We start from the raw sequence: 20,570 nt of genomic DNA, 5'->3' as shown, positions 1-20,570 counted from the left end.
AGTCCCACCCATAGGTTTAAAGAAAAAAGATGGATGCTGGTTTCAAACACTAAAACATAAAATAATGATTTTCATGAATGATGTAGTTCAAAATAAATTATAATTCAACATTGTGCTTTACATGTTTCATATGGTGGCCTTAAAAAGTGTGTGGACATTTTAGACACACTTAAAATGAATGTCATTGTATTAGATAAAATATCAAATCACATTACCTCACATTTAAATGTGGTCAAATATTTTGGGGGCCACTAGACAACTGAAACATGTGTCCTTATGCTTTCTTGATTAAAAAAAAAAAAAAAAAGTTACATGAACAGATCAGTGCTGTGTTAAATGCTTGTTAAAATGAAATCGCAAAATTATCCTATTGCGTACTAATACTACTACTAATAATAATAATTACATTTTAACCACGAGAGATTAAAAATTAAAACTGCTGAAAAATATTTTGTAAAAGCTACGATTTTTATTTGTTTTATTTTATTATTTCTTGTGAGAATCTTCCGCTCTCAGTTCTAAGCTCTTATGATATCATAAAGAGTTTTAGAACGTTGCGCAGGACTATATAAAGCACGAAACTCACCTGCTCACTTTGTGGCGAGTTCGGAGTATTGTTGTCAACGGTGTTTACTTTGAGTATTCAGTTGTTGATAGCGTTTTTCTTGTTGAGTATGGGACAGCGACAATCTCGTAAAGAGAAAGCGGAGGGTGGTGAATGTGTGCACGGGATCAGTCCCGGTGCATCACTTACACCCACCGACCACAAGGCGGAGGTCCATCCTCGTTCCGACGAGACGCCTGAGTGTGTCGGTGAGGGAGGCGGGCAGGAGAGAGGGGGAGACAAGGCCAAGAAGAAGAGGAAGAGAAAGAGGTTTCGGAGATTTACCTCTTTCTTCTCTTACTTGTCTCGTCCCAAATCCACCAGGGCTCATGATGAGCAGGTGGAGCAGGGTGAGGTGGACCAGGACACCGATGAAGCCCCATCGAGGTGTACTGATGGTAAATTTCAAGCTCTGACCATCAAAAAGTCTCTTAATCGTTTACACACAATGTGAAAATCACAATGACACATTGTAAAAATGCAGATCAGTTATTTTGATAACATGTGATAAAAGTTTTAATATAGAAAGTAATATTTGTAAGAAACTGAATATTTCAAGATTAATCTCTGAAGTAATCAAATGTTCCTCTAAATGAAAATGAATGTGAGTATGTAATATTTAATTGACATTGTTTAATTAAAACAAGCATTTGGTTGATATTCGTCTCTTTAGATCAGACTTCTCTACAGGACGTCGTCTGTACTGTAGAGGAGGATGATGATCATCAGGAGCCTCCTACCAGTGATCCTGAGGTCCTTGCCGCTCCCGATGACCAGCAAATGATGGACACCCATCCTCAAGATCAGGACGGTCCAGCCAGTCCGTCAGCAGGTGAGAATGATTCCCATCTGCTGAGACAGCTGGACTGTGAGGAGATCGTGAGGATTGAGGGTGAGTTTACTGTCATAATCCAAAATATAACTCAAAAACACATGCTATTCTTGAAATTATTTTAGGTGTATGTTTATAAAAGAAAGTGTATGAATGAATATAAAAGTGCAAGTATAGTGATAATATGAGAATTACAAACAGTGTTAAAATAGTTTTAGAGTAAGCATGGGATGCCACACTGGAGAACATTGCTTTACTGTATAGTAAAATATAACTGTATGTTTCAATAGAACACATTTGCTGGAAATATGTCATCGGCAAAAAGATGGGGGAAGGATCATACGGCTCAGTGTATGAAGGGACCCGCTGTGAGGACGGCCTTCAGGTGGCTGTCAAAATCACAGCGAAGACGGAGAAAGAGCCGTACCTCAGCCTTGTAAGTAGACTGTGCTCTCTGTGTCATCCCTCAGTCATTGTTTGCAGTTTATAAAATTTTGGATTAATGTGAATCACAGCATACAAATAATCAGTATTTCAAACAGTCTGAGCTAAATCCATATTTGAGAAATCACTTACATCTTACCATCATAAAAACTGTTTTGCTTCTAGCCTGACCATCCCAGACCAGTACCTCTAGAAGTGGCCCTGACAGTTCTGGCCAATCAAGGCCCGAGCTGTCGCCACATTATAGAGCTGCTGGACTGGCAAGACCATCTTGACCAGTACATCATGGTCCTAGAGCGGCCCTCACCCTGCATGGACATGCACGATTTCTGGCTGCATTATGACGGGCTCTTCACTGAGGGGATGGCCCGTCATTTCATGCAGCAGGTTATAGACGCTGCTGTCGTGTGCTGTTCCCGGGGGGTCTTCCATCGCGATATCAAGATGCCGAACCTCCTGGTCAACATAGAGACCCTGGAGGTGAAGCTGATTGATTTCAGCTGTGGGGACCTCCTGAAGAGCACCAAGTACAAATCCTACAGTGGTATGTATTATTTTCAAACATGTACTTTGGGACTTAAACTGTAGTGACCAGTAACACCAATCAGATATGAACAATGAACAATGAACTAACAACATTCTCAGTAGAAGAAAAGCCAGTCATAAAATTATTTTTAGTGACTAATATTAAATGCAGACACCTGTGACAAACTCTTTCCTCCAGGGACAGCGAGGTACTGCCCTCCTGAATATTTTCAGAAGGGCGAGTACCATGGGAAACAGGCGACCGTGTGGTCACTGGGAGTGCTCCTCTTCCGGATGATCACCAGCCTTTTCCCCGAGAGCAGCGATATCAGTCTGATGGACACTGATATCTGGTCCAAGCCAGGCTTCTCCAATGGTGAGATCTTTATTTCAACCATTTTTAATTAGACAAAATGGCTTTATAAAAGATGTCCTTACAGATAATGCAGGAATCTTTCTCAGATTCACAGCTGTAAAGTGTAATAAGGTAATAATCAGACATCTCTCCATCTTTCTCCACAGAATGCTGCTGCTTTATCAGAGGTTGTCTGAAGAACGACCCGGAGTGCAGGATTCATCTGGATGAGTTGCTCTTCCATGACTGGTTTAAGGTACAGTGTCAAAGACAAGCTAAAATTATTTGTAGTTATATATTGTGGATTTTTGGTATTATAGTTTGATTATGTGAATATGAACATCAGCTGTCTTATGTTACCTGTCAATACCTGCAACATTATAGTCAATCCACATACACTGCATAGATAAAAATTTGCATTTTTATACCTTATGAAATATGTTTGTACAGTTTGTACAGTTTGCAAAATGTACAATTTGTAATTGTGTTTTAGGTCACCTTGTAAGTCATGGAGGACAGGGTCAGCCTTGCGTCTTGCGGGCTGACATGGGTGACCCCTCCATCCCTCCAGCCTTTGCATCTTGCGGGGCTGGCAAGCCATGGTTGCGTCTTGTGCCATGGCTTGAGGCGAGTAGTTTTAGCGTCTTGCGGAACTACTCGCCTGGGGATGTGTAGATAGTGTAAATAGTTTAGTTTTAGTTGAGTTAGCTTACCCATCCCTCCAGCCCTAGCGTCTTGCGGGGCTGGCAAGCCATGGTTGCGTCTTGCGTCATGGCTTGAGGCGAGTAGTTTTAGCGTCTTGCGGAACTACTCGCCTAGGGATGGGCACATAGTCTAAATAGTTAGTTTAGTTTTAGTTAGTTAGGTTAGCTTACCCATCCCTCCAGCCTTAGCGTCTTGCGTGGCTGGCAAGCCATGGTTGCGTCTTGCGCCATGGCTTGAGGTGAGTAGTTCTAGCGTCTTGCGGAACTACTTGCCTAGGGATGTGTAAACAGTTTAGCTTTAGTTTAGTTAGTTATTACACCATCCAATCATATTTCTAAAAATGGAGTCACCTAGAGCTTCTCAGAGCTCCCTGTCAAGCCTGTCCCACAAGCTCCTGGCACTGCAACACAGACATGGCAACAGAGCTCACTTTCACAGCCACCTTGGGCCTAGAAATTCTGCCAGGGCTGCTCAAAAATCACTCTGAAGGCCTCCATAAAGGTTCCTGACACTTCTGCACTAGAACAGAGAGAGGTCAGAGAGAACCGAATCAAAGGCACCACAGATGTTACCTGACATGGTACCTTTTGAGAGCTGCCCTGGTCCGAAAGCTTCTTCTTCAGGCCTGAAGGTTTATGCTGATGCAACCCCAGAATCCACAGTGGTTCCAGAGCTCTGTGTCATAACAGCTACAGTCTGAAAGCCTCCCATCATGTCTGTCACAATAGCTCCTGTCATGATGGTATTGAGATTCAAGCCACGGCTGCCAAAAAACCTCCAACCAAGGCTGCCTCAGTGTTTCCTGTAATAACCTCAGCCAGAGCTGATGTCTAAAGACGCTCCAGTCCCAGAGCTTCTCACTCAACCTCCCTGGTCCCAGAGGTTCCTGCTAAAGCTGCTCTGGCCTTAGAGGTTTCTGTCTCGACTGCATGAGAAAGATCCTCTCACGGCCCCAGTGTTTCCTCTCACTGGTGTGAATACTACTTAAATATTTTACAACTCTGTGTCACATTAAAACACAATGCTTGTGAAAATAAACATAAGATTTGTTATTTTATTGGGAAAACACAACAGGCAGGTTCCTGTGGCTCTCGTTTTGCCAGTTTATATTTATCACTCTGTGCATTTATTTGAAAGATAAACTCAAAAGGTAAGTAATACCAGGTAAGTAACATCTCTACGAGGAGTTAATGTGGCCCTCCATTTACTATTTAAAGCCCGGAGTATCAGAATATTATTAGACTGCATAAAAGGTCCAAAATTAACCATCAAACAGCTAATTTGTTTTGGTGAGGAAATAAAATGAGTTACCTGATGGTGAGCATTTATTAGAAACTATAACAAAATGTGTGATTTAAATCAGACGTGACATGAGGAATTCAAATGAAATATATGGGCCATTCTACAAAATTTAACACACAAAAAAAACATTTAAAAAGCATTTAATATTTAAATCTTAGATGTTTTGTATTATCTATTGAAAACCACAATAATATTTAAAATATCAGTAAGCTTAATATATATAAAATCATATTTTATTTGGTACTTTCAATTGGGAGGTGGTTGTCCCGAACCCTAATTCCTAAATTTCAGTTTATGAAAATATTGAAATCATTTTTGCATTTTATTTCATTGTTGTTTTTAAAATTAAAATTCTATATATATATTTTTTCATGTAAAAAAATGTGCCCCGCATGTCACTACCGAAATGGGAGTTATTCCATAAAATTTAGTTTTTATGTGTGTACAGCTGTTCAGAACTGTCCTAGCTAACCATGTGCTGATCAGCATCTTTGAGCTAGTTTCAAAAGTATCTAAAATTGTCACTACCGAAACAGCCACATTTGGTAAAGTTTCGGTAGTGACATCATTGTTTTGTGTGTGTGTGTTATTCCATAAAATTTTGTTTTTATGTTTGTACAACTGTTTAGAACTGTGTTAGCTAACCATGTGCTGATTAGCATCTTTGAGCTAGGCCTGAAAGTATCTAAAATTGTCAATACCATAACAGTCACGACTAAGTCACTACCAATGTTTTGGTAGTGACAAAACAGAACACAGTCCTTTATTTGTGGAAAATAAACAAAATTTTAGTACAGTTATGCACATTTTTAATATTTTAGTGTTTTAGTATGTGAGTTAAAATTCTGTGATGTGATGTAGTCAAACAACCGAAGATGAGATGTTTTGTCAAAAATGAAGTATGTTGAATTATCAACTAAGATGTTATGACAGTGTTTGGTTCAGTGTATATTCAAATTAATGAATCCATACTTTAAAATCAGTATGATCAACTTTTTCCCTTTATAAAGAAAAACTGGATTCAAAATAAACAAATCTCATAAATCACACTTGAAATATTGTTAAAATTGCAATTGTTATTGATCTACCTCTGAAAACTTTTTAATAAAATAGCAAAAAATATATATTTACAAGGTAGATGTAAGCAAAAGCTTAATAGGTCAATATAACCCTTCTAATTAAATTATACCGGCCAAAATTATAAATGCAACACTTTTGTTTTTGCCCCCATTTTTCATGAGCAGAACTCAAAGATCTAAGACTTTTTCTATGTACACAAAAGGTCTATTTCTCTCAAATATTGTTCACAAATCTGTCTAAATCTGTGTTAGTGAGCACTTCTCCTTTGCAGAGAAAATCCATCCACCTCACAGGTGTGGCATATCAAGATGCTGATTAGACAGCATGATTATTGCACAGGTGTGCCTTAAGCTGGCCACAATAAAAGGCCACTCTAAAATGTGCAGTTTTACTGTATTGGGGGGTCCGAAAACCGGTGTGACCACCATTTGCCTCATAGAGTTGATCAGGTTGTTGATTGTGGCCTGTGGAATGTTGGTCCACTCCTCTATAGTGGCTGGATATTGGCAGGAACTGGAACACGCTGGGCCTCAGGATCTCATCAAGGTATCTCTGTGCATTCAAAATGCCATCAATAAAATGCACCTCTGTTCATTGTCCATAATATACGCCTGCCCACACCATAACCCCACCGCCACCATGAGCCACTCGATCCACAATGTTGACATCAGCAAACCGCTCACCCACACGACGCCATACACGCTGTCTGCCATCTGCCCTGTACAGTGAAAACCCGGAATTCATCCGTGAAGAGATCACCTCTCCAAAGTGCCAGACGCCATCAAATGTGAGCATTTGCCCACTCAAGTCAGTTACAACTACGAACTGCAGTCATGTCGAGACCCCGATGAGGACGACGAGCATGCAGATGAGCTTCCCTGAGATGGTTTCTGACAGTTTGTGTAGAAATTCCTAGGTTATGCAAACCGATTGTTGCAGCAGCTGTCCAGGTGGCTGGTCTCAGACGATCTTGGAGGTGAAGATCCTGGATGTGGTTACACATGGTCTGCGGTTGTGAGGCCGGTTGGATGTACAGCCAAATTCTCTGAAACGCCTTTGGAGACGGCTTATGCTAGAGAAATGAACATTCAATTCATGGGCAACAGCTCTGGTGGACATTCCTGCAGTCAGTATGCCAACTGCACACTCTCTCAAAACTTGCAACATCTGTGGCATTGTGCTGTGTGATAAAACTGCACATTTTAATGTGGCCTTTTATTGTGGCCAGCTTAAGGCACACCTGTGCAATAATCATGCTGTCTAATCAGCATCTTGATATGCCACACCTGTGAGGTGGATGGATTATCTCTGCAAAGGAGAAGTCCTAACACAGATTTAGACAGATTTGTGAACAATATTTGAGAAAAAAATAGGCCTTTTGTGTACATAGAAAAGTCAGGTCTTTGAGTTCAGCTCATGAAAAATAGGGGCAAAAACAGAAGTGTTGCATTTATAATTTTGCTCAGTGTAGATATTACTGTGTTTCGGTAGTGACAGATTTGGGGAGAAGACAAATATTCCAAAACTAAAATACAATAAGAAAATTAACTGCCCTACTAGAAATGTGTACCTTGGATATTATACAATTTGCATACATACAAAATTTGAAGAAAAAGAGGTTTCCAACTCTGACTTTGCACCAGTTCTGTAGAATAGCCCATATACAAAATGTGTCAACTCACATGGCATACAACTTACCTTAGTGGGACATTTACTATCAAAAGATTTGTGACACTGCATTTTATAATGCTTAGGAGATTAGGAGAATTCGGATATGCATAATGTAAACATAAATTATTTGCCTGTAATATTGCCACTATGAAAATAAAAAAAAAAGTATGTAAATTAGAAACAAGAAATCAAGTCAGTCATATCCTTCTACCATTTTGTTTTAGAATATTTCAACTCACTGTAATTTCAAATAAACTTTATTTTTACATAAACTGAGTCTGAATTTATCACACATACAATAAAAAAAATCTCTAAATGACAGAAATAGCCTGTCTCCAACCTTCAAGCTACCATCTTTACACAACTTATTTGAACAAATACTCGCTGTACAATACAGTATAACAATGTGCCTTCAGAATACAGTGGTTGCTTTCATTGTTTCTTTCTAAATGTCCCAAATACAGTGCATTAATAAATGTATACACATTTCAATTTCAGAGGAATGCATTGTACAGATTAAAAAAAAAGAAAGAGAGAGAGAGAGACTGCAGAAGAAAAAAAAACAGAACAACAGCTACAGTACACAATTCATTTCCTTGAGGAATCTTTTGATTAAGAGGAAGAAAAAAACAGGCATCTTAAGGCTTATGTTGAATTAGATGGACCTTCGTCAGGAAGTATAAAGGTCTGCAGAGTAAATACTGCTATGTCATACTGCCCTTTTATATTTCAACTGAACAAAACACTGATATTTATAACCGTCATCCAAGAAAGTCTATTCTTACTATCAAAACAAGTCGAGAGGAAAGACGAGAAAAGAAAGAAGCGGGAAGCTGTTGGCCTCCAGTTCCATTCTGTCCGTTTGAAGATGAATTCTAAGAGGACGTCCGATACACAGAAAACTCCTTTTCGAAATATCTGCATCCTTCAGAATGTCTCAGCAACTCATTCTGGAATGTACAATGTTGATGGGTCAGCGTCTGTGACTGCCTGCATATGATAGTAGTCGGCACGTCTTCATTAATGGGCGTCTACGCCTGCGCGCCTCGTGCGAGGGCAGCAGGGTTCCTGAGAGGCCTGCCAGTGTAAGGTAGCAGGTGGTGCAGAGAGAGCTGAATGCTGGCGGTGGAGGTGAGGGGAGGGGGAGAAGATATTCCCCGGATAACTTTCAGTTCTCCTCAATGAGGGTGATATCTAGTTCGGTACAATCCCTTTCAAACACGCTAGTTTGTCCCCCGTCACGCTCTTCGGGGTCCTCCTCCTCTCTCTCCTCCTCCTCGTCACTTTCACTTAACGGCCCAATACTCGTCCTACCCAGGCCTTCAGCTGGTGAACATGAGCCTCTGAAGTCTCCAAAAAAAGGCTCAAGGCCCATACAGACGTCCCCACCGCAGGCCAGTCTGCCACGTTCCATATAACTGAGAGGGTCTGTGCTTCGAGTCTGAAATCAAAGAGACAAATACAGTTACTTTGGTACTTTAGTGACAACAAATTTTAAGCCATAGTTCACTCATAAATGAAAATTCTGTCATTAATTACAGACCCTTATGTCGTTCCAAACCTGCAAGATCTTCGATCATCTTTAGAACACAAATTAAGGCATTTTTGATGAAATCTGAGAGCTTTGGGCTATTTTAATGATGTCTTTACTATCTTTCTGGGCCTTGAACATGTCAGTTGTGTTGCTGTCTATGCAGGATCAGAAAGCTCTCGGATTTCTTCTGTTTTTAAAAATATCTTAATTTGTGTTCCGAAGATGAACAAAGGTCTTACGGATTTGGAATGCCATAAGGGGCTCATTTTTGGGTGAACTATCCCTTTAAGAGATTTCTCCCCAGTACTTTTTGGGGCACAATCATATATTTTAAGAGTTTTGGCCAAATAAAACAACTTTAAGAGCAGGCGGATCCTCTGCGTCAAACGGTTGTTTCTGGTGTGGAGTATATGAACATGCTGGCATTAATCTGCTATAGCTAGCACTCTCTTACCTGCATTTTTAACAAGGATTACTAGGCATATGTCACAGCACCTAATCAATATTTAAGAGTCTTGGTTGTGATAAGGTCTTTAAGATGTTTTCATGCCCCTATGACAAAGTTTTCAAAGTTAAGACATGACAAAAACACAAAGCTGTACAACTGTACAGATGCTACAACAACAACAACAAATCATAAAAAACGAAACTTCTTAAAGCAGCTGTGATGAGAATTTTCATCACATCATGAGAAAACAAAATCTTGTAAATCCATTTCATGATATTTTATATTGGCCCTCCAGTGTTACACTTCTGAAACTTTCACAAACAAATTGTACATATGCATACACATTTTACAATACTTCTTGACCTAGGAAGCAACTTATTTAAACATTTAAAAAGTTAAACCAGAACATTCTAATTTTACCAAGACACTTTTTAGACAAAATTCAGTGCAGTGGAGTGGACTTTTGAAATAATAACATTTCCTATCTGAAAATGAGTGTTTCTAGTCCAGTTAACTAACAAACTGGTTCTTCTAATCAATAGTCCAAAAAGATGAGCTATCAGAATAAATCAGTCTGAAACACTGCTTTGTTCAAATATACAACCAGTAGCAAATACAGAATTAAAGGGATAATTCACCCAAAAAATGAATACAATCAGAGTTATATTTGAAATATCCTGGCTCTTCCCAGATTAATAATGATAGTGAATAGGTGTTGATATTTTGAAGTCAATGAAGTGCATCTATCCATCATAAGTACTCCTTTATTATTAAAATGTATAGACTTTTTAACCTCAAATGCTCGTCTTGTCTAGCTCTGCATGAACTCTGTGCATTCCGGTTCAATACAGTTAGGGTACGTCAAAAAACTCCCATCTCATTTTCTTCTCCAACTTCAAAATCGCCCCACATCGCTGCAAAACTACCGACCCAGTGTTTACAAAGTGAACAATCAAAGGACGTCAAATCACCCTTTACAAAAAAAATGAATGTAGGACGATTTTGAAGTTGGAGGAGAAAATTTGTTTTTTAACATAGCCAAACTGTCTTGAAGAGGCTGCACAGAGTACGCATGTGCATGGCAGAGCTAGACAAGATGAGCATTTGAGGTTTAAATGTATATAAATTTTCATTTTTTTTTAGAAAACAACAGATCGTTTTGCTAGATAAGACCCTTCTTCCTCGGCTGGGATCATTTAGAGCCCTTTGAAGCTGCATTTAAACTGCATTTTGGAAGTTCAAACTTGTGGGCACCATAGAAGTCCACTATATGAAGAGAAATCCTGAAACATTTTCCTCAAAAAACTATTTATGATCTATTTATATCTATTTTTAATCTATTTATCTTTACAGTGGTAAAGAAGAGCATACCTGTGTCATTTTGGCGAAATCTAGCACAGGCCGTGCACATGGTCTGTCCGGGTCCCTGCGGCGCTTTAGGCCAGGTTTCAGCAGGAGCAGGTCGCAGGGCTGAGAATGGCACCGTGGAAGTTGAGGAGGAAGAGCACGGCGCACAGAAGACGGAGTGCTGCAGGCGGACGAGGGTGAGGCGGGCACCGCCGGAGGGTGAGACGTGATTTGCGGGGGCACCGGAGGTGGCGGCAAGAACTGGGCGGCAGCTTCGCGGATGAGCACGGGAGAGAGGGAGAAACGCCTCTGCGGCGGAGGCGGCGGGTGGAGCGGCGAGGGAGAGGAGGAGCATGAGGACGGCGAGGGGAAGAAGCAGCAGCAGGCGCCGCCTCCGGCACCGTCACTCGGGTCCCAGGGGAAAGTCCACGGGAGTGGGGAATCTGGGGAAAGGGCCAGACTGAAAAAGGTGGGACTGGAAGAAGAATGCAGCGAGGAGTTGAGCGAGGAGCTGGGGGCACGCAGTGGGCACGGCCCCCCCGCGCCCCCTCCACTGTGACATCGGCGGTTCACTGGTGTCCAGACCTTGGAGGCGCTCGGCCGCCAGGTGTACCGGCAGCGTGAAAGGTCCTCTGGTACAGACAGCGAACGACAGTGGCGTTTGGGGGGTGGCGGGGGGGGAGGGGGAGGCCCGGGAAAAGACAGGTCCGTCACAGAGGTGCTAGGGGCGAGCGGACGGTTCAGGGCATCCCCCTCCGGCAGGTGGCTTTCTGGAGGACCCAGGGGCACGGGGCCGGGGGGGAAGCTGGAGCTGAGCACCCCCTGCAGGCTGGCCTTCGAAGGAGGGCAGAGCTGCCAGTAACTGCTCTCTGAAAAAGGAAGGACAGAGTTTTACGAGTTAATCACAATGTTAATGTCAATGAAGACACTAGAGGTGGGCGTTTTACGCATTTTTGTAGGCGCAAACCCAGAAACAAGGTTTCTAACTCTTCCACTTCCACAACCTGAAGTTGACAGTTTTTTTTAATGGGCTTTTGGTTAAACAGCTGAAATAAGGTCTGAGGTTTACACTAGCTCAAGATATTTTTCCATTTTATTCTACAACAAGCTTTTACTTGCTAATCTCAGACGTCACGCCCACAGATCGTTGGCTGAACGACTGATGCATATGGCACACAAAATTGGAAACACTTTAGTTTCGAAGTCGGGAGTAGGAGTTTTGAAGTCGTCATTAGATTGGTTGAATTACACACATTTTTGAAACCGATTTTCTAAAAATGTATGGAATATGTAAAGTTTGCGGCATAGACTTATTAAAATACGTCCAAAAGTTTTAGATACCGGTCCGTTATTGTAGGGACATTTCCATGCCCCTAAAAATTAACATGGCACAAAATGAAACATGATTGGTTGCTTTACCTGTCAGTCATATGGCCTCTTGTATGATTCCTTGGCCATTTAAAGAGGCCAAGTTTCCCAGACCTTCTAGGTCTAGCTACGTGAGACCTATTTACTTGCTAACAAATGGCTAAATGGGACTACAAAGGTTGTCGGGGACACTAAATATCATCACAACGAAGAGGTGAACTCTTACAAGCTCTTTCTAATTCAAACTATCAGGGAGATATGTGACCTTGGACCACAAAACCAATCATATGGGTCAGTTTTTTGCAAACTGAGATTCATCTGAAATCTGAATAAATAAGGATAGAATAGGACAATATTTGGCCAAGATACAACTATTTGAAAATCTGGGATCTGAGGGTGCAAAAAAATTAAAACACTGAGAAAATCGTCTTTAACGTTGTCCAAATTAAGTTCTTAGCAATGCACATTACTAATCGAAAATTAAGTTTTGATATATTAACGTACAAAATATCTTCATGGAACATGATCTTTACCTAATATTCTAATGATTTTAGTAACAGATAGTTTTGGCTATAAATTTTGATTGGATGAGCTGCGACTGGTCCAAGTGGAATAATTCAGCAACTGTAAACAAGCACATTTTACATTACACACCTTAATCAGAAGTCTTGACTTGTTTGGAACATGTTTTAATCAGGACGCTCACATTACTCCATTTTACCTTATTCTCATGTGTAATTAACATTAAGTGGTCCTGCCCACTGAAACTAGTTCAAATATCTCACAACATATTTCAAAGGAAAATCTATACTATTTGACATTTCTACTGCAGTTATTTGATCAAGAAAACAGTAATATTGTAAAATATACCCATTTAGAACAAATTTTCTATTAAGTATTGATTTCTTTCACACTTTTTAACAGGTTAACCTTAATTTTGTTTTAACTAGCAGCTATTATTTAGAGTTAGACTTACAGGGGGTTTTACATTTGTTATTATCGTGGTCACATGATGATATAAAACGATAGGTCTTCCAGGCAAAAAGTGTAGTTCTTTAAATATATTTAAACTTCTTATTCTAACATAAAAGGTCTTTAAAGTTGTATTTTGGGCCATTATGCTTTGGCACAGTATCTGTCAAACAAACCGACAAACCGAAAGCACAATGTAGCTTAATCCCTGTTTTGTCTGTTTTCACTGTGCGTTTTAAAGTGAAGCGTGTACTTCGTTCAGGTGATCAGCTCGTGATCTGCTGTTTTCTCAGAATGGTTCAGATTACAATGAATGAATGCAGTGAACTGGTTTATTGCATGTACTGTGAGTTTAGCGTGCGTTTGTTTGCCCTTTATTTTCGCGGCTGATGATTACAGCATTTTACTAGATTTGTAGTGAGATGCATTTTTGCAAGCCTGTTTTTTTTAATAAAGCTTGAGTTTTCCTTCAAAATGTAAGCTCTCCTGTCATTTCCATCAAAATAAAACCTTAAAGTGCAGTGTGAACTGCTGACAGTTAGCGGTTTAAACGGGTAACATTACCGCAGTCCAAATTCAAAACATCTCTTTCAAGTGTGGAAATTAGGAAAGAAGTATTGTGATTTCCCTACTGTAGTGTAAAGCAAAAGTAACAGAACTAAGAAATACTTATTTTCATTTATTTTGCAGTGTAGTTGTTTTACAATATATGGCTATTACTGTTGTTGTCATTATTATTATTCTAAGTTTTTTGGCTTCCTAAAACACCAGTGTGAATGTAATTTAGACTGAGAAAGTTCAGGTAAACTTCACTGATTTTTTTTCCGACTTAAGTTTTGGGTTGGAGCTCTTAACTTTGAACTCTCAAAGTGCATTAGATAGAAACATGTAACTTTAAAATGTACAAAATGTACATTTTTTAAAAATTATTTATTTGTGTTTTTTTTTAAATATCACAATAAATATCGTATCGTGGACCTCAAATCACAATATTATCGTTTCGTGAGATTTTGATATCATTGCATCCCTAGTACTTAAGCATTTACATTAACGTGTACATTATTTTCACTATTACAGTAATGAAACTCTTAAATCAGTGTTTGATTTCCAGATACTCAAGAGGTAGGTTACATACCAGGCATCAATCCATCTGTGGGCCGGCTGGTTTCGGGGCTCTGACGATGAAGTAGAGACTGTAAGATAAGATAATAATATATATATTGCTTTAAGAAACAGATAAATGCTAAAGTGAAACAAATCTGTGTTAAGTGTAAAACACAAGCTTTACCAGTTTGCTGTCCAGTGGTGGTTGTTGATGCTGGGACAACGTTGTTGTTTAACATTTAACGAAACCATGGCATGGCAAATTGGAGGAGGAAGGAAAGGTGGGGAAAGAGGCTGATGTGCGCTAGATAAAACTGAAGCACAGACCACCAAACATCCAGGACACGCTGCTCACTCGATCTCACTCAGGAAACATGATGACGTCATCACCTGGGACAGAAGTTGTCAAATAAATTATTAGATATTTAAGTTTTACTTATTATTTCACTTACGATAGAAAAACAAAAACGCACAATATTATTCAAGTGTGTTTCTCAAATATATATTTTACAACCATTTTCCTCCATCTCTCTTACCACTTTGAATCATTTGGCTTTTAGATGGTATTTTTGGACTTTTCAGTTGTTTTTGAGGTACAGTATGTTATCATAAATGCTATCCAAGAATGAAAAAATTTGATTTCTCATGATATGACCCATTTTAAATAAATGTATGTGAACCCTAAATGACAATTAGTTGCTCTAAAAGACAATCCAAAATGGCGGAACAAAGCAAACAAAAATAACAATTCAGTGGTAAATGTTTAACAATAGGTGCAGCCCTACAGTTACACTCAGATGTAAAACTTGTCATGTTTACAAGGAAGAGTATAAATCCTTGATAAGAGTCCTTCCTGTGTAACTAAACTGTGCAAGAGGATGTACAGAATTTTTTTTTTGCCTAACTTCAAAAATTGAAGTTTTGTTTCTGAATGCCTGCCTAGCTAAATATATTTAAAAGACTGTGCCAATAGCAAAATTTTCTAAAAGGAAGAAAAAAAGAAGTTGCTTTCAGATTTGTCCACTCTGGGATTCAGTTTAAAAAAAATAGCAGTTTCACGCTCCCAAAACGCTGGATCTGTTGGGACGAAACGCTATACAATACAAATTTTTTACATATACAGCTAAATGTGTCTCCGTCTAGACGGGCCCTGACAGTATTCACCATTTCCATTCTGAAAAATCATTGAGTCCTGCATAAAGTAGAAAAAAACCCCTGCAATTTCACCTGCATTGTTTTCATAGTTCAATCACTACCTGAACCCTTGACGAAAACGTACCTTTGGGAAGTTTTTCGCAAGACGCAAAACGCATACCAAAAAGTACATATCACTGCAGTTTCCAACAGAAATTAACACTATAGGCGGTAAAATAACAAGCACTTGTAATCGTTTTCGTCACAGTTATGATTACATCTCCATATGTTTCGCTTTCCGAACATAACAAGCTGGCTCAGTAGCTCAGCCGGCACGGAATTAGATTTAGGATATGAAATCCTTGGGTACGAATCCTGTGAAAAACATGACTTACAATGAAAGAGCTAAAAGTTGAGATTGAAAAACAAGCTAAAAAGGCATGTTTGCGATTGTGTTTTTACGTAGGTGTAGTGCACATGGTGTGTTATTTTAAAACGTCACATAGCATTAGAGTTATAGCGTGACTCAATGGACATTTCAAGTCAGAACTGACGCGTACAAAAACGTCATCTATTCAGGGGAAAAAAAAAAAAATCAAACACTCTTTTAGCGCCACCCAGTGGACATTTCACATCAAACAGGGCTCCAGACAAACAAAAAAAAATCAATTCAGGAGCCATTGGCTCCTATGAGAAAAAATTATTTTTTAGGTGCCTCAGAGTAAATGTGTTTTATTTTATTTTAACACTAACATTTCAGTTATACTGTCATGTTTTATGGCTCATCTTTTTTGTCTTTATCAGCATTTTAATCCATTTTGTAGATGTCCTGGGAACTAAACTTCTTTTCCAACTTGAGAACTATAAACATACTATATACATAAACAAAGAACTGTTTATTAGTGACATGCAATTTTATAGGTATTGAATTTTCTCTTTAGCTCCTTGCATCGTTTCTTATGTTTACAACAGGTTAAGTAAAATACGAATGTGCAATATAGCGCATAAATTTAGCAAAATGCTCCTCTTTATAGTTATTTTACTATGCATTGTAAATGCATTGTTAGGTGGCATTAATTAGACTTTACACGTTTTCCAAAGTTTGAAACATTGAATGAGCAATTACATGAGACATTTCAGTAAGTCGTACTGTAGGCTATATTATAAAATAGCCTACCTTTTGATGTCCATTCATGTTTATTTCGTACTATAGTAGTAAAGAGAAAGATATGATAGTTTCATAAGCTGTTTTAACTGAGGCGCTAAACTAAGGCGATCGTTCATGCCGCATGAAGGAGCACCAAAACCCGTATTTATTCTTTGAATTTTGTTATGAATTTGGCTAAATTTTAAAGTTGATACTTTGTTTATTTAAAAGTAACAAAGCACAAAGCTTACTCCGGTTACAGGAGTGTAAGTCTGCTACAAATAATATGAAGTTCACGCATTAACAATAGCCATAGTATCAATTATAAACGAGAATTGTTAACAATATTGTTACATCTGACCGTTTTACCTGTTGTAGTTTGTTCAAGTTGTGCACGAAATAGACTGCTTTTCTGCACTTTCACTTCGCACGTCTTGGTCATTTCGATCTCTCTTATGCTGCACAATGGAGATGCTTTTAGCAGTTGTGCCATCAACGCTGATGTTCGGTGAGATGAGGACTGTTTGAAACACTTTTTTCCACTGAATCTTTGATGCACATCATCTCAGTTTATTAGATCAACAAAACAAATGATGTGATCACAAACTATCATGAAAAAAGGCATTACATGCACATTTTAAAATCATAACGTAAATTTATGTAATCGCCATTGGCGACCTTAGCAAAAACTTCACTCACCAATTAAAATTTTTGGTCGCAAATGCAACCGTTTTAGTCGCAGTCTGAAGCCCTGTCGCATACGTCACGAAACGTAGGTGGCGGTCAGGGTTGCCAGGTTTTCACAACAAAACCCACCCAACCGCAACTCCAAACTAGCCCACAACTAGCCCAGTCTGTTTCGAGGGGGGTACCCCAGTTAAAATCGCGTTCAGGGGGTAAAATGCACGTTTTTGGTTGCATTCCCCTGGTAGTTTGCATCCAGGGGCTAAATATTTGCTTGTTAAGTTTGACATCACACGCCACCGTTTCCGTGTCCAAACGCTCAGATGCCACAAGAAAACAACAAACGGTGCCAATATACACTCACAATGTGATATAATACTACCAAAAAAATTATAATCCTCCCCTTTAAAATCCACAGAATGAAAATATACATATAAATAAAAAATAAATAAATATAAAAATTATTTGTGTTTGGGGTGCTGTGAGCACAGAGACTGTAGTGTACACCGTAAGTTTGAAAACGTTTAGCTTAAATGTTTAATATGAATAAACAGTGCTCATAAACAGCTGTTGAGACAGTAGTCTCAAGAAAAATAAGTTGAGGCTTGGACCCGGAAACAGCATTCGTAGGTGCATTCGTTGCCGTTAACAAGCGAATAATGTTACTGGGGTCGCTTCAACCCACGGACATGAAAAAAACCCCACAGCAACAGTGTTAAAGTAGCCAAATTCAGCGGGAAATCCACAGACTTGGCAACACTGGCGGCAGTACATATTTCACGTTTTTTAAAAAATAGGTGTTTTTGTCATTAGAAAAGGTTGTTACAAACAATACTCTCTATAAAGCAGACATGAGAGCAGTCTTTATTAATTAAGTATGCACTGCCTACAGCAAACATATAAAATTCCCTTTGATTAATAAGTCCTTACTGCTAAATTGCTGACATCACACTTTCACACTGAAACAAACCAGGAACTGCAGGTGACTGACTTGAAAGTATTCAAAGTGTGGACAAAACAACACTTAAAAATAGGCAAACCCGAAAATACACAAAATAACACGATATTTCTAGTAACTGGCTAAATCTGGCAATTCATTTATTGTAATCAGTTTAATAATTAGGTGTTTGTGATCTCACATGAACAGAATGTGAGCAAATTCTACTTCATATTTGAATATTCTCATGCTTTAAACTCTTATTCTTTATTTTCCTTTTGAAGTACCCTCAGATTATGGTTTAATTAAAGAAGGCGACTGAAGTTCTCGCTTTCCAAGCCCCCGCTTGGATTGTAACCCTGCAGGGCACAGGCCCCAGTCTGCTAGTGGTCTCCCATTACAGCACACATGAATAGGGACTGCTTGGTGACAGGTGTCTGGGAAAGCTGCACAGTCAAGGAACCGGCTGTTCCGCTGGCCTGATGCCACTGTGGGAACTCCTGCGAACACATCCTTCCCTGTCTGTGCTCACGGACACACGGAGCACTAAAAAACTCATTGTCCCACGTGACTGCTTTGATGTGTACATGTTAGTGCACTTTATTTAGATCGGGGGGCAAATAAGAGCGCTGAAAATTTTTAGAGACAAAAAAATTACAAATTAAAAAAAAAAAAAAGAGAGACTAAAACAAGTAAATAAATTAGTAAAAATGATAAATCTAGTACCATATGTAGAAAAAATGGGATTTGGGGGTCCCTCGAATGAGGTGGATGAACATACATGCAGGTCCATGGTATAAAGACTGAAAGCATATAATTTAGACAGCAAATAAAGAAAAGCAAATTCACTGATTTAACTTAAAAAACGTGGCTAGTAATGACGTATCATGGCGGTCACGAGTAAATTCGGGTTCGGTTCCGCCGTTGCCCTGGTAACGCGCTGAGCGGTCGCGACTGATGGAGGCGATGAAGGGGGGAGGGGGAGCCTCAGCCTGCCTGTCATCTCCATTATAAGCACATTAAGCGTGACATGTAGCACAACATATCCTTCGTCTACAATTCAAATCATCTGCTGAGATCAAAATACACGCATTTCTCAATCGCATCGACACCTATAAATCAAATAAAATCGCGCTGAAGGTCGGCGTAGGCCACTGGGTTACATTTCCGAAGCGTGCGCGTAGGGTTTGCACGGGGCATTAGCCAAGTTTAGCCATTCCGAGCATGCATACACATTAAGAGTATATTGATTTTTGCACGCCGAAGGCAAGCGAATGAATTGAGACTATAAATAAGCATCGGCCGACATTAGGAAGCAGAAAGCGGTTTCATATCGCGTACACCGGTTGTACAGTATTGTGCTCGATTTTCCAGGATATACGTTAAGTTAACACATCAAACTGAAATGTCAAATTCTGTATTTAGCATTTAATAAATCGCTACTCGTTTCATGATAATTAAAAATAACTGAGTATATGACAAGCCAATCAGGAACAGGCGACCCGGGCTATAGCTAACGCGGTGCTGTAAACAGGCCTGTTAAAGAAATAAACATTTTAAGCGTTTTCCCCTCACAAACAGTACGTTCCGTTCGCGAGCCTGCAAAAGCAAATTACCGCATCCCTGCCATGTGCTGCAGATTTGTTTACACACGTTTATGAAATGCAATTCTGCCCCACGAACCGATTTCTGGCTAAGCCATGCACAATGAGCCTGACTGCAGTGAAACTACATGTTGTATGAATAACACAGCGTTTACACGGAGATGCACTGATGATTTTCGACGATAATGGCTTACCTTGAGTCAACCGAGAGTGGTCGATAAAACCCCAGGCCTTGTATGTTGCTCTCAACCGAGCGATTCAGCCGATTCGGTACAACAAGCTAAAGCAGGTCGGCTTGCAGTCTAATACACCGTCCTCGCTTTGGCCTGGAAATATATCTGTATACAATTCCCGACCGCTATGCTTAACAAAAAACATACCGTTGAAATAACACGCTGGATTGTAAGCGAAGACCGAGCAGATGATTTAGAGGATCGTGTAAAATTGAGGATTGGTCTGCAATTGCACGCTTGGTCGATACAGACTGTCTTCTCAACGTCGCCCACTAGGGAAAAATAAGTGCGTCCCTTCTATGGAGGAATTTGTAAATAACACTCAGGGCAAATACGGTCTCCGGGTTATTTTGCAACCGTCTTCATGTAAACGCGTGGAAGGTGTTGTGTGGGGAATTTGCAGATGAAAGGAAATATGAGGTAAATAAATGAACAAAATGAGCTTGGAGGTGCCAAACAATACAGTTAAGCGAAAACACTCGACTCTCTTTGGACTGAACCGATCCTGAGATAATACCACACTCAGAATCATGGGAATTG

General features: G+C 39.6%; 2 protein-coding genes across 3 annotated transcripts; one reads left to right on the top strand and one right to left on the bottom strand.

Annotated features, from left to right (window-relative positions):
* The first annotated feature begins 567 nt into the window (after nt 1-567).
* Nucleotides 568-10,969, top strand: LOC127152013 (serine/threonine-protein kinase pim-2). Its single transcript, XM_051092401.1, has 7 exons — nt 568-1,002; nt 1,278-1,496; nt 1,727-1,872; nt 2,046-2,424; nt 2,605-2,781; nt 2,928-3,016; nt 10,854-10,969. The coding sequence occupies exons 1-7, from the start codon at nt 675-677 to the stop codon at nt 10,857-10,859; spliced, it is 1,344 nt and encodes a 447-aa protein (XP_050948358.1). The 5' UTR covers nt 568-674; the 3' UTR covers nt 10,860-10,969.
* fam53c (family with sequence similarity 53 member C) lies at nt 7,760-20,530 on the bottom strand. 2 transcript variants are annotated; one of them, XM_051092402.1, is made up of 5 exons: nt 19,992-20,530; nt 14,476-14,681; nt 14,323-14,380; nt 10,872-11,716; nt 7,760-8,959 (listed from the first exon to the last, which is right to left on the bottom strand). In XM_051092402.1, exons 3-5 carry the CDS (start codon nt 14,327-14,329, stop codon nt 8,687-8,689), a joined length of 1,125 nt encoding a protein of 374 aa, XP_050948359.1. In that variant the 5' UTR covers nt 14,330-14,380; nt 14,476-14,681; nt 19,992-20,530; the 3' UTR covers nt 7,760-8,686. The 2 variants fall into 2 exon arrangements, with proteins under 2 accessions (XP_050948359.1, XP_050948360.1); XM_051092403.1 differs by having other exon boundaries at nt 20,178-20,530.
* Between the last annotated feature and the right edge of the window lie 40 nt (nt 20,531-20,570).

Source organism: Labeo rohita, chromosome 21 (assembly GCF_022985175.1).
Source record: "Labeo rohita strain BAU-BD-2019 chromosome 21, IGBB_LRoh.1.0, whole genome shotgun sequence".
NCBI lineage: Eukaryota > Metazoa > Chordata > Actinopteri > Cypriniformes > Cyprinidae > Labeo > Labeo rohita.
This window is presented reverse-complemented; position numbering and strand designations above follow the sequence as displayed.